General features: G+C 40.6%; 1 protein-coding gene across 1 annotated transcript in view; it reads left to right on the top strand.

Annotated features, from left to right (window-relative positions):
- The window catches only part of LOC140458330 (uncharacterized), a 42,244-nt gene that overhangs the window by 7,440 nt on the left and 21,117 nt on the right, over window positions 1–13,687 (top strand). Inside the window, exons 6-7 of the mRNA XM_072552719.1 lie at window positions 5,543–5,670; window positions 10,653–10,777. Coding sequence (XP_072408820.1) covers window positions 5,543–5,670; window positions 10,653–10,777 — 253 coding nt within the window. The remainder of the gene's footprint in view (window positions 1–5,542; window positions 5,671–10,652; window positions 10,778–13,687) is intronic.

Genomic DNA, 13,687 nt, shown 5'->3' on the forward strand with positions numbered 1-13,687 from the left:
ATGAGATGTGGGTTAAATGGAAGTTAGCTCCAAAGAGCACACCTCTTGGCATATGTGGTTCTCAATTGTCTTGTAAATTTTTATTTTAGTTTTTTTCTTTGTAAACTGGTAACGTCCCTTCAGAATGAAGATGTCAAACATCACTCTTTAAGAAATGCCTGCTTCTGAGATGGAATAGTCATTCTACAGCACAAACAAACCCTTCGGTCCAGCCAGTCCAAGCTGAACATAATCGCAAACTAAGCTGGTCCCACCTGCCTGCTCCTGCTCCTGGTCCATATCCCTCTGAATCACTTTTTGGTTCATGAACTAATCCAAATATCTTGGATGTTAAGTGTACCCACATTCAGTACTTCCTCTAGAAGTTCACTCCACACAAACCACTATCTGTAAAATAAAAAATAAACATTTACCCAGTCCTTTTTTTTTCTAAATCTTTTTTGAATGTGCCCCATAGTCATTAAATCCCCCATTCTCAGGAAAAGACAGACTTTTGAACTTCTAATTAGGTCACCTCTCAACCTCTTACACTCCAGTGGAAAAAAGGTCCCAGCCTTTCTTTATTACATCTATGATAGATTTTAAGCACAGAAACAGACCCTTCAGTCTGTGTCCATGCCAACCAGATATCCTAATCTAGTCTCACTGCCAGCAGTTGGCCCATATCCCTCCAAACCCTTCCTATTCCTATCCCCATCCAGATGCCTTTTTAAAAATGTAATTGTATCAGCCTCCACCACTTCCTCGGGCAGCTCATTCCATACATGCTCCACCTTCTGGAAGAAGTTGCTCCTTGGGTCCCTTTTTTATATATCTTCCCCCTTGCCCTAAACCTTTGCACTCTAATTCTGACTTCTCCTCCTCCTTCCCACACCCCCACCCTAAGGGAAAGATCTTGTCTATTTATTCTATCAATGTCCCTATGATTTCATAAACCTCTAAGGTCACCTCTTGTCCTCAAACACTCCAGAGAGAACAGCCCAGCCTACTCTACCTCTTCCTGTTGCTCAAGCCCTCAATCCTGACAACATCCTTTTGTAGTTCTTTTCTGAACCCTTTCAAGTTTCTCAATACCTTCCCATTGGAGGGAGACCAGAATTGAGCACAATATTCCAGGCAACATTCTGGTAAATCTCTCGCACCATCTCCAGCTTAATATCCTTCCTGAGTGACCAGAACTGGACACCATATTCTAGAGGATGCCTCACCAATGTCCTGCACAACCTCAACATGTCCCAACTCATACACTCAATATCTGAGCAATGGAGGAGTGTGCAGAATACCTCTTTAACCACTCTGTGATGCAAACTTCAAAGAATTATGTACCTACATCCCTCCTACAACACTACCAAAGGCCCTACCAACCAATGGTTGGGCTTGTACAATTAATGGAGCAAAAGGCAATGTCACAATCTAGATTGAATTCCATCTACCATTTTTAAACCCACTGACCCATTTGATCAAGATTGCTATGTAACCTAAGACAGCAACTATTTCTATGCCACGAATTTTGGTGTCTTCTGCAAACTTAAGAACCAGGCCTCCTCTTCTCCTCCAATAACTGTATGTAAATAACAGTCAAAAGTGGACCCAGAATCAATCCCTGTGGAATACTGACTGCAGCCCTCCACCACCACTGTCTCCTGCCTTTAAGCCAATTCTGTATCCAATTGGCAACTCTCCCTGAATCCCAGTGACCTAACTTTTTTGTTTTCTCTCCACAACCACCTGATGGAGCAGTGTGCTGAAAGCTCATGCTTCCAAATAAACCCATTGGGCTATAACCTGGTGTTGTGATTTTTAACTTTGTACGCCTCCATTCCAACACTAGCACTTCCAAATAGTTGTTAATTAGGCTACCATGTAAATCCTTGTCTAGGGCTTTCCTAAAAGACAAATGTCTACTACTCTGTCAATTTCTTTAGTAACTCCCTCAAAAACCCAAGCTTGAGACACCATTTCCTTGCACAAAACCATGTTGACAGTCTATATTTTTTTTTGCCTCTCTAAATGTCCATAAATCCTATTTTTGTGTAATCACTTTGAACAACTGAAGTTAAACTTTCTCCGGTCAGTAGATCCCTGGTTTCTCTTAGTCTTTTTCTTAAACCAAGTACAACATTAGCTGCCCTCTAGTCACCACCTCTCCTATAGTTATAGATGATGCAAATATTTCTGCAAAGGGTTTCAGAATTTCCTCCCTCACTTCCCACAACATCCTGGGATAAATTGGATCAGGTCCTGGAGATTTATCAAACCTCCCAAATAGCCTCTTCTGTAATGTGAACTGGTTTTAAAACATCAAATTATTTCTTTTCATTCTCTAGTAGACTTTTTTTCTCTCCAGAGTGAAAACAGGCGCACAGGATTCACTTAGTATCTCTCCAATTTCCTGGGTTTCAATGCCAGAAGATTACCTTTATCTTTAAGAGGCCTTACCACTTTTCTAGTTGCCCTTTGGAAAATCTTTGGCAGATAAGGTTAAGGATAATCTGATGCCATCTCATCCTCTGCTTTCCTGATTTTCATTCTTAAGAATAGCCCATACTTTCATTTTATTCCTGCTGAAGGGCTCTTGCCCGAAACGTCGATTTCGCTGCTCGTTGGATGTTGCCTGAACTGCTGTGCTCTTCCAGCACCACTAATCCAGAACTTGGTTTCCAGCATCTGCAGTTATTGGTTTTACCTCATACTTTTCATTGAGATTCAATTGAACTAGATTGTCTATAATCTAAGATAAGATTCTTTTTATTCTTGACTAGAACCTTTATTTTTATTCATCCATTATTCCTTAATCTTCCCAAACTTGCCCTTCATTCCTACTAGGAACATAATGCCTCTGAACTCTTGATCCGATGAACAGTCTACTCTGATCAACCTCTGTTACCATGAAAAGTTGCCTTTCTCCAATTAAGAACTTAACTTTTTTGGGAGTTAATCACTTTCTATAAACCATTTTGAAACTAATAGAAGTAGGTTTACCCAACCCAAAGTGTTCTCCCACTTTTCTTCCAGTCACCTGCCCTGCCTTATTGCATAAAAGGTCAGCAAATCAATTGTATCAAAAATATAAAACTTGGTTAGGGACTTCAAATAAACTACATGCAGGTTGACCCTTGAATTACATTAATGTTTAATCAAATGTTGCTCTGGCATCCATTAAGGTCTGAGATTTTTATGGCATTGTAGAATTCCGACAATGTGGAAGCAGACTGACCCAACAAGTCCACACAGCCCTCTGAAGAGTGAGCCATCCAGACCATTTCCTACCCTTTTTAAATCTACCTTTTTTTTTTTGCCTGATTAATGCACCTAACCTACACATCCCTGAATGTTATGGGCAATTTAGCATAGCCAATTCACCTTACTGCATATCTTTGGACTGTGGGAGGAAATAGGAGCAGCTGGAGAATGTGCAAACTCCAGTCACCCAAGGCTAGAATCAGACCTGGGTCTGTGGGGCAACAGTGCTAGCCACTGAGCTGCTGTGCTGCCCTTGTTAAAGTAGCTAGTACTTCATGAAAACTAAAAATTGATGTATTGTGGCTTTTTTTGTTCAGCTATGCTGGCCTTCAACCTAGAAGCAGTCAATGCAAAAAAAATGGAACTTATTTATGAAGGTTGAACCAAGGCATTTACACCTGAATCATCAGAAAGATCAGATGTAATTTCCTTGGATAATGAGACACTTGTGTGGGTTAGCAACCCTTGACCTGGAAACAGTATAAGCAGGAAGCTGCCACATTTGGTCAGAAGAATAACCCAGCAGACAGGTGATGTTCACTCCAAGTTGAGGTGCAGTGAGTAAGAGTACAAATTAAGCAAAGTGTTCCAAAAAATTGGTATCCAGGTGAAATATGGACTCCAAACCTCTTAACAGCAATGAGTGAACTAAAAGGGCATGAAACTGGAAATGTAGTGCTAAAAAGCTCAGGCATGTGAAAAGCTGAGAATTTGTTTTGTAATCTTATCAGAGATGCAGTTTTTTTTGTTTTGGTGGGGTGTGGGTAGTCAAATTTTGGGACCCCAAACAACCCCACTACTGTGGCTGACCACTTTGGCTCTCCTTTTTTCTCTCCTTCTCCTCCACTGCCACCCCCCCCTGCCCCCCATGTAAAAGTCCTGGGCCCCCAATCACCACCAAATCCAAGCCACCAGACTCTACCCTGGGATGGCAGACTGGCACGTGAAGAGACTGGACTGGTTAGGACTATATTCATTGAGTTTAGAAAAATGAGGACAGGTCTCCAAAGCAACAAGATTGTAACAGGACTACACAGGGTAAATTCAGAAAATGTTCCTGATGACCAGAGTCTAGAATCAGGTGTTGGAGGCTATTTAGGACTGAGATGAGAAATCTCTTCACCCAGGATGTGGTGAACCTGTCGAATTGCTGCCAAAACATTGAAAGTTTTCAAGGAGTCAGATATTGTATTGGCTTAAGGGATCAAAGGGTATGAGGAGAAAGTAAGAATTGGCACTGATTCTTCACTGTTTGCCAACTGGCACACAGCTCAAACAGTGGGATGGCCTACTCCTACACTCATTTTTGTTTGCTTCCCCCACCCCCAACAGAAATTAACATTCAGTAGATTTGTAGTTGACTGACTTTTTTTTTCCCCTCTGGTGATTCCAATTCTACAAAAATATTTAAACATTGTATGTCCTTTTGGGTTTGTTAACTGCACAACTGAAACCTTTTGACACTAACAAAGGACAGATCATCTTTGTTTGGCTTTAGATTCAATATAATGAAAATACAAATGAAATGTCTCATTGAAGATTAATCACTCTTTTGACCTATACACACTTGTGAATTAAAATTGTCTAGTAGTGAGAGTTACAAATCAGGCTTTTTGAGAAGTGAGCTTTTCTAGTTTTGAGGAGCCTGAAGATATCATTAGTTTCATCTGCCTTTTTTAGATTAGTGATCATATTTTGACATCCTGTTGCCATAACTACCATAAATGTGTCCTGCCTCTGTCTTATGCTCTTAAAGCTTGAATGCGATAAACATTCTGGACAAATTTTAGCCAGTGATTCATCGGGCATTAATGAACTTCCATCAATGGTTACCAAGTTTTATAATGACTACAAAAGATCTATTGTTGATTACTCAACCAAATGGCTAGTATTCCAGTGGTAGAGCATTATTCACTCAAATTGTTGGTTGAAAACCCAGTGTGCAAAAACTTAGTTGCATAACATTAGTCCATTAACTTAAGTTCTGTTCTGTCTGCATGCTTCTGTTTAGAAGGTCAGACTGATCACCAAATGCCAACTTGGTTTGTTCTGTAATACCAGCTTGAGGTTAGCTTGTTTCCAAATACATTGTAGAGTAAAATTTATTCCAATCATATTCATGGTGTTTAAGTTGTAGTAATAGTCTAATGTAGAAGGAGCTGTCATAATTAATTGACCCTCAAAATTTAGGTTTGTCATAACACTTGAGTGCTCAGTTCAAGCAAATTGGTCCTTGGTTTGGAGAACTGGCAAATCTCTGGATACTGAAATTTGGCTGCTTGTATTTAATTATTTGCAGACGTATCCAAGGAGATGTGAACATTCTGGGAACAGCACTGCTGATCACTTCTGTACACATTGAGGCTTTGCAATTGCTAACCAGCCTTGTTAATGATTCTGTGGATCTGAGGTCTCTGAAAGTAAATGGTAAGTTTCATTATTTTATTTTAACAAATTTGAGACCTCACGAGGTTGCATGTGTTTGAGATTTCTCTGTATATACAATCCTCTGCAATCGGTGCATCACATTTGGCAAAATGAAGTAATCAATGACTGTTTCCTTATCTAACACTTAAAGTATAAATTCTGAAGCATTCAGCCAGTGTAGAGTAGTTGGTATCTGGTGTATATTCATGCTCAAACATACAAAATAAGCAGTAAAAGTAGACTCTTCATACCTGATCTGTTGTTCAGTGATCATGGTTGATCTTCAATTTTGAATTCCACATTCCTATTTAATCTTTAGATTTTTGTTAGGCTCAGGACCCTCATGTTAAATCACCCTGCTTCCACTGACTTGAGGTGGTGGTTAGTATCTCAACCCTGAAAGATGAGTCATGTTTCTGTCCTGAAATTAGCCCATGAATACATGTCCTTTTCCCCACCCTGCTTGGCAAGACCACTTCAGAGTCTTGTACGTTTTCGATCTCTCTTCTAAAATTCCAGCTGAGATGAGCCCATCCTGTTCAATCTCCCTTCTAGGAGAATCTGTTCACTTCCAGATATCTGAACTGTTGCCAATGCATTTTGTATTCGTCCTTAAAAGACCAAATTCAGCACAGTGTAGAGGCCACATTTGTAGTAATGATCTGTATGATTGGAACATAAAAGGAAGATGTTTATATTCAATTTCCCTCCAAGATGGCATTTCATTAGCCACCTTGATTTAAATGCTGTACCTCCAAACCAATGTTTTGCACTTCTGCATTAAATGCTATATTCAAATTTCAGTTCTGTTTAATATGGTCTTTTCCTGCCAAGTGAAGAATTTCATGTAGGATTTACATATTTTAATGTTTGAGTTTGCATTTTGAACTTGACATGGACAAGCTTTGTCCATATCTATGAAAAATTCAGTGATTTACTTAATTTCTGGAGCCCCTAATTCTCAAATCTGCCTTAAATATACATGATGCAACCTTGATGACCCTTTTTTTAGTAAAAACAAAATAAAGTTCATTACCTTCTGAGAAAATTTCATTTCTTTTAAATGTGTAAACTCATACTAAGGTAAAGCCTTCTAGTTCCAGATTCTCCCAGAAGATGGGACAACCTTTCTGCATCTATCCTGTCAAAGCCCCCTAAATCATTGTTTCAATGTCCTCCCTCATTCCTCCACTCCAATGAGTAGAGGTCCAACTTTTCAAAACTGCCCCTCTGTACCCTGGATGAACCTTCTCTGGACTGCTACCAATGCCAGTACATCTTTTCCTTATTCGGGTAGAAGCTGTCAGATTTTAAGGGATTTAAAGCCAAGGTTAGCTAAGATTTTCTATGTAATAGAGAACTGAGTACTGTCAAATGCCTTTTGGATTATATATTCAAATATGGCTTCAAAATATTAACTTGTGTACAAATCACATTTTTCTTTGTATTCTTTAGTGAATACACTTTTTTGCTTTTATTAATACTAGTAGCCTTGTCTTTGATTCTGTGCAAAGCACCTGACTGAAACAAATAATCAAGCCAGATTTCAATCTGGAATGTGACTTGTCCAGTAATAACACCAGCTGTGATCATATTTTTCCCCATTGTCATCTTCCACATTCTTTCCAGCCTATCATTGTTTGTGAATTTTTAGCTACGCTTTAACTCCTCATCTAATACTTTTTAAAAAGTGGAGGTCATAGTGAAGCTTGAGAACCCAAATGTAAAAAGCTAGTTTAACTGGCTTATCAGTGATTTGAGTATTGGAACTGTAGGGTTAAAGATCCCCTATTGGAGTGACTCACTGTTTTAATTGTGTCCTTTGATAGGCTGAGACTGGAAATCACAGCAGGTGTCTGGCTACTTCTGAACTGCCAAAATCATCTGGAGCCGTACATGTTTTGCTCCCAGCACTGGTCAAAGATGTTTCCCTGAATAAGACTCAGCCCTGGTTAAAATCTTATTAATGACCTCGTTCCTTTTAACACACTTCCTTACCTATTAAAGGCCTATTATCTACCTCCTTTCCTAGGAACATTGTCTGCAGGAGCTTGTTACTATATTAATCACAATTTGATATCTGTCACAGGAAAGTAGCAATCACTGGTCACTAAGATTGCTTTTGTTAGAACAGGTATTTCTCAATCAGCCATGTGGTGTTAAGAACTTTATTAGTCACACCCAAACAAGATGTAAAATATACTGCTTGCATGTAATGCTCAGATTCATTTGAGGGGTGTCACCACAGAAGGCTACAAGACTCCTTTTTGGTGTCACCAGCATCTCTTGCTGGCTGTTCTGTAAAGTGTCCACCTTTTGGAACTGAAACTTCTCATCTGGAGTTGAGTCAACACTCTCTCTCTGTTTCCTGTGGGACTGTACTCTTCACATCCTGCTTGTTAAAGGCACTTGAGACCCTAAGAGGGAGGAGCAGAATTAAGCTGTTAAGTCCATTATATGTTCCACCATGCAACCATGGTGAGTCTGTTTTTCAACCCTGTGCTCCAGCCTTTCCCCTGTAACCATTGGTCCTCTTACCAACAGAACCCACCTCTGACTTAGACACTCAATGACTTTGCCACCAGCCTTCTGTGACAATGACTTCCATAGACTCTCAACACTCAACCTGAAGAAATTCCTCCTCTGTGTTTTAAGTGTCCCTTAGCAGAGGCTGTGCCCTCAGTTCCTGTTGTTCCCCTGGATGTACATACTGTCTTGACTGCCAGCCTTATCTGCACCCATGCTGCTACCTTACCTCCCATATGATTTGGAGGAGTCTGTGTTGGACTGGAGTAGACAAGATTAAAAATCTCAATACCAAGTTTAGTCCAACAGGCTTATTCAGAGACGCTAGTTTTTTGAAGTGCTGTTTGAGGGGTGAGATTTCCAGTCCAATGGAACCTTTACAAGAATTTTGGAAAATCGCCACATTTTTAACCTCCTAAACAACTTGTTTTAAGACCATAATGAAGTCCAACTGCTTCAAGAGACTTTTTTTGCTTGGAGTGAATGAATGTTGTAAGGTTCAAATTGGAATTACAAGTAAATTTCCCATTTCAGTTGGAACAAAATGAGAAGAGATGAGGTGAAAATATAGTTGGGAGCCTCACGTGCTGGCATGGGGGCCACAAAGTATGTTGAGCCTTATAGAAGGAAGGGGTCTTTTTAGGATGCCTAGTCACCATAATGTGGCTCAATGTGAACTGTCATACAATGCCACGTGAATAAAAGCAGTATGTGAATTATATGAAAGATTGTAGAACTAGTGCAGCAGAATCTGGGAATGCTGCAGAATAGATTGAATTTGGATGTAGCAAGTGATTAGAAGATGAATGGAAAGTTTCAGGAAGAATAGAACATTAGCTTTTCAGCTGTGCAGGCTAATGTGAGATCTCTGGATTGTATGTTTTTGGTTGCTTTTCAAAAGAAGCATTGTTTTTAGAGATTCCCCTTTTATTTCCTCTTTCTGGGTTGAAGGACTATACCATGAAGATGGATGGACAGGCCTGGACTATTATTTTGAGACTAAGCATTTTCTTTCCCTCATTTGTAATAACCAAGTTTTTATAATATTTATGGGATGTGAATGTTGCTAACTAGGTCAGCATTTTATTGCCCAACCCTATTTGTCCAGAGTCTACAATATTACTGGTACTGAAGTCATGCCAAAGGTGGCAGAATCCTTTCCCTAAAGGACACTAGTGAACCAGAGTTGGTTTTTGACTATTGATGGTTACATTACCATTACATGGCTATCAGATTAATTTGGTGATTAGTTGAGATGAAGGGCTTATGCCCAAATGTCAACTTGCTCTTGCTCCTCTGTTGCCTGACTGCTTTTCCAACACCACATTCTCCACTCCAATCTTCAGCATTTGCAGTCCTCACTGTTTTAACTTTAGTGATTAGTGCTGCTGCCTTAATGCCAGGGACCTGGGTTTGATGCTAGCCATGGGCAGCTGTGTGGAAGTTTACAGTGTGGATTTCCTCTGTTCAGTGATGTGCAGGTTAGATGGATAAGCCATGCTAGTTGCCATAGTGTCCAGGGATGTGTAAGCAAGGTTGGCTTCTTGTGATATGTGCAGGGTTAAAGAACCAATAGATTTAATGGTCCAGATGGCTGCTTTTCAGAGGGTCAGTGTGGACTCAATGAGCTTAAATGTCTGCTTCCACGTTGTAGGGATTCTGCTTTAGCTGAGTATTTAAAGATGACCGTTGAAACCTCCCCATCTGCTATGATGGGGCTTGAACCCCATTTCTCAAATATTGGGCTCAAGCTCTGCATTACTATTCCAGTAAAATTATCACTGCCTCGATCACTGATTTTTAAAATGTTCTTTCCAAATTTATTGACCGGCTGCTATTTGGCACCAGTTGAAAGCTGGGATGCAATTGAAAACAATGCACTGTGGGCTACTTGTACTAGAGACCTCATTATTGTCTAAAGTTTAGTAATTTGTCCAACTAAATTGCAAACAGCATCAGGGTTAGCTGCTCTTTCTTTAAAGGGATGTCACTGGCTCAACTTTCTTTCTGAGCACTTGAGTCACCAATCAAGCATATACAATGAATGCAACAGTTGACTCGACTCACCATTTGTATAAGGGTAGTTGACCTTCAGCCATAATCTCCCCTGCAGACTTTTAGGGGAATGGGTCTTGGGGCAAATTGACTTAGAACTGATGACCTGTAGAACAGTTTTGCTTGTGGCTTCAGGTGTGTGATTGGACTGTTTTTTGTTTCTTGGTGACCTTGTGTGTATTTGATTAACTCATGTCAGTGACCAGTGTTGTGGCTCTCACCTGCAGAAAAAACTTGTATGTGGAAATTAAATTGACCAGGTAATATGTGATGCAGATGTTGTTTTATATTGGCTATAATTCCTATCCGTTTTTACATGCCAAATACTCCCAATATCAAAGTGGAAAGGTAACTTTACTAGTGCATTTGGATGCTGCTGTAATCTCTTATCTTACTCATAGGGTCTGGTGTTAATGTTGGAGTCCTTCCAATTTCCTTTCTGATCACCAACCGGAAATACAATTCTACTCTCAGAGATTCACGATCTGCATATTTTTGCAGTCTTGGCAAAGCTGTGACCCGAGCAGTAAGTTCCTTTTTATTGTGGTGTTTCCTTTTTTCTGGTGTTTTTTGAAGTTGTCATGTCTAGGGCAATGCTTCCCTTTTATCCTGCCACACATGCGCTGTGACTGTGATGCAAAGGTACCTGTTCTGCTTTTGCTAACTTGATCTGATTTTTATCTGTATTTTTATAAAAGGAGAATCATCCATGTAGCTGGAGAACTGCTTGCATTGTATAATTTATGTAGCTTTTTAATACTTTGATCTTGCTGACTGGACTGTGCAATATATTCAGAAAAATGCTGAACTTTAAGTTTTTTTTGCTCCATTTTAGTCTAGAAAAATGTGCAGAACTCTTCTCCTGCATCCCTGAAGCACTTCAGTTGGATTCTAAAATTAGGGTGCAGTCACTTTGTAGATAAAGTTGGAAGCTGGCATCTTGTGTACAAGCTTTTTTGTGTAGTTCTGCCCAATGGCTTGGGTGGGATCGTGCAACATGTAGTATTGAGCTTGATAACCATACATGTGACTTGTCTAAGGACTTTTTTCCACACTCTGCTGCTACTAGTATTAAAGGTAAGCCATCATGTGGTTTGGGTAATACTTAGTTTTAGTATGTAAGGATCTAAAATGGAGGAGGACAATCTGGGAATCTGTTTACTGGATGTCTAAGGAAAGGTTACAGTATTTTGCTATCTTCAGCATATTGGGAGACTAGCTTGCTTTCTGTGTAGATTGTTCCTGACACCACCTTAACAGAACAGTCTTGTTAACTGCTTGTACACAGGAGTTGGCTGCTGGGTTATGTGGCTTGCTTCTCTCTACCACCTGTTACTTCAGACAATGGGTTGCTGTGAAATTCTGGTCCATTTAAACATCAACAGGAGATGGCCAAGTCTGGGTGTGGTTAACTTTTGCACTAATTTTATCAATTGATCAATCTTTAAGCTCAAACCCTCCAATTAGAACATAGAACAGTACAGCACAGAACAGGCCCTTCAGCTCACTGTTGTGCTGACCATTGATCCATAATTCTCACTTTCCAGCATTTTCTGCAAAATTCATTGTACTTTACCATTTCTGTATTCAGTTGCACTTTCTTTAGTCCCATTTCCCCAAGGTTTACTTTCTTCCTAAAGTAGTCTGACCATCACAAACTGTTCTGCTTTCTGTATTGAGCCTACATGTTCAGTTTGTTTTAATTGGCTGTGCTATCATTCTTGGCTAGGGTGGTGGACTAAGTCTGGAGTTACAATGGAATAACAGCAAACTTGGTACCAAGGGTACTGACTCCAGTACCCACCTTACTCCAATGTGCAGTTAAGTCTTGTTAACTAAACCTAGGTAAATTTTTAACATAGCAGAAGTAGGCCATTTGACCTCTACTGTTCAGCCATTCATTGTGATCATGGTTGATTTTCCAGCTCGGTACTTTTAATCCTGTCTTCCCCTACACATCCTTGTTCCCTTAGCTATGACAGCTATATCTGCCTACTTAAGCCCCAGTGTTTTGGTCTTGACCACTTACCATTTCCACAGGTTCACTACTGTGAAGAACTTTTTTTTAATCTAAGTCCCAAAGGTTTTACTCTTTAGCCTTCACCCCAGTTATGGATTCTTCTTCCTCCTTCCTTCCTTCCTCCCTTCCTCCCTTCCTCCCTCCTCCCTTCCTCCCTTCCTCCCTTCCTTCCTTCCTTCCTCCCTTCCTCCCTTCCTCCCTTCCTCCCTTCCTCCCTTCCTCCCTTCCTCCCTTCCTCCCTTCCTCCCTTCCTCCCTTCCTCCCTTCCTCCCTTCCTCCCTTCCTCCCTTCCTCCCTTCCTCCCTCCCTTCCTCCCTTCCTCCCTTCCTCCCTTCCTCCCTTCCTTCCTCCCTTCCTCCCTTCCTCCCTTCCTCCCTTCCTCCTTCCTCCCCCAGTGTTGGTGAACTCTGAAAGATAACATTAACCCCATTTCCCCCTTTCTCTCTCTGTCCTCCCCCCCCCCCCCCCCCCCCCAAACCAACCCTTGTAAAACCCCGGTAAATACAATCCTAACCGACAATCTCCCCATGTCAGCTTTACCATCCCAGGAATCCTATTTGGTTAAACCTTCGCAGCACTCCCTCTGCAACAATTGTCCTCTAACAACACAAACCGTGCACAATATCCCAGGTGAGGCATCACCAATGCCTTCTATAATTGCAACAAGACATCCCTGTTTCTGTACAGGAACTTGTGATAAGTGTGTTGCAGATGTGATTGGCTGTAATGCAATTGACTAATAGTGGATGCCGTTTGGGTAGCATGAGGCTGCACAGAACAACTGTTGCATGATGCCAAAATACCTGTACTTGAATCTTCTAGCTATGAAGGCCAACATGCAGTTTACCTTTATGGTAGCGTAATGTCACTGCACAACAATCACAGGCTAATCTTGAGTATGAATTCAAATTGCACCATAGTGTTTTGTGAAATCTGGAGTTTGAGTTGGTCTATTCAACCAGAATTGACTTAAACACATCTCTTGGGAAGGAAATCTGTCATCCCTACCTGTCAGTGATGCCAACAGCTCACCTGAAGTGTTTTTATGGAATCCCTACAGTGTGAAAACAGGCCCTTCGGTCCAACTGAGTAACCTACCCAAACCTATTCCCTTGCCCTGTTACTCTACATTTACCCCTGACTCATGCACCCAACCAACACACCCCTTAGCTTACACATTTTTAGTTGGGCAGGTTTTGAGTAGCTTAGAACCCCTCAGTTAATTCCTCTAAGGTGTAGTTATTTAGCTATCAATTTAGTCCATTCAGATGTCACATGGGGTGGTGCCTGGACATCAGATTCTAATGGATACTGTCCCATTAAAACCCACATAATATCTTTGTTTGCCTAAAACAATTGGCAGTAGTTATACAATTTCTACTTGTGTAGACTCTATGGGCTGAGTGGCCTTCAGCC

Source organism: Chiloscyllium punctatum, chromosome 33 (assembly GCF_047496795.1).
Source record: "Chiloscyllium punctatum isolate Juve2018m chromosome 33, sChiPun1.3, whole genome shotgun sequence".
Classification (NCBI taxonomy): domain Eukaryota; kingdom Metazoa; phylum Chordata; class Chondrichthyes; order Orectolobiformes; family Hemiscylliidae; genus Chiloscyllium; species Chiloscyllium punctatum.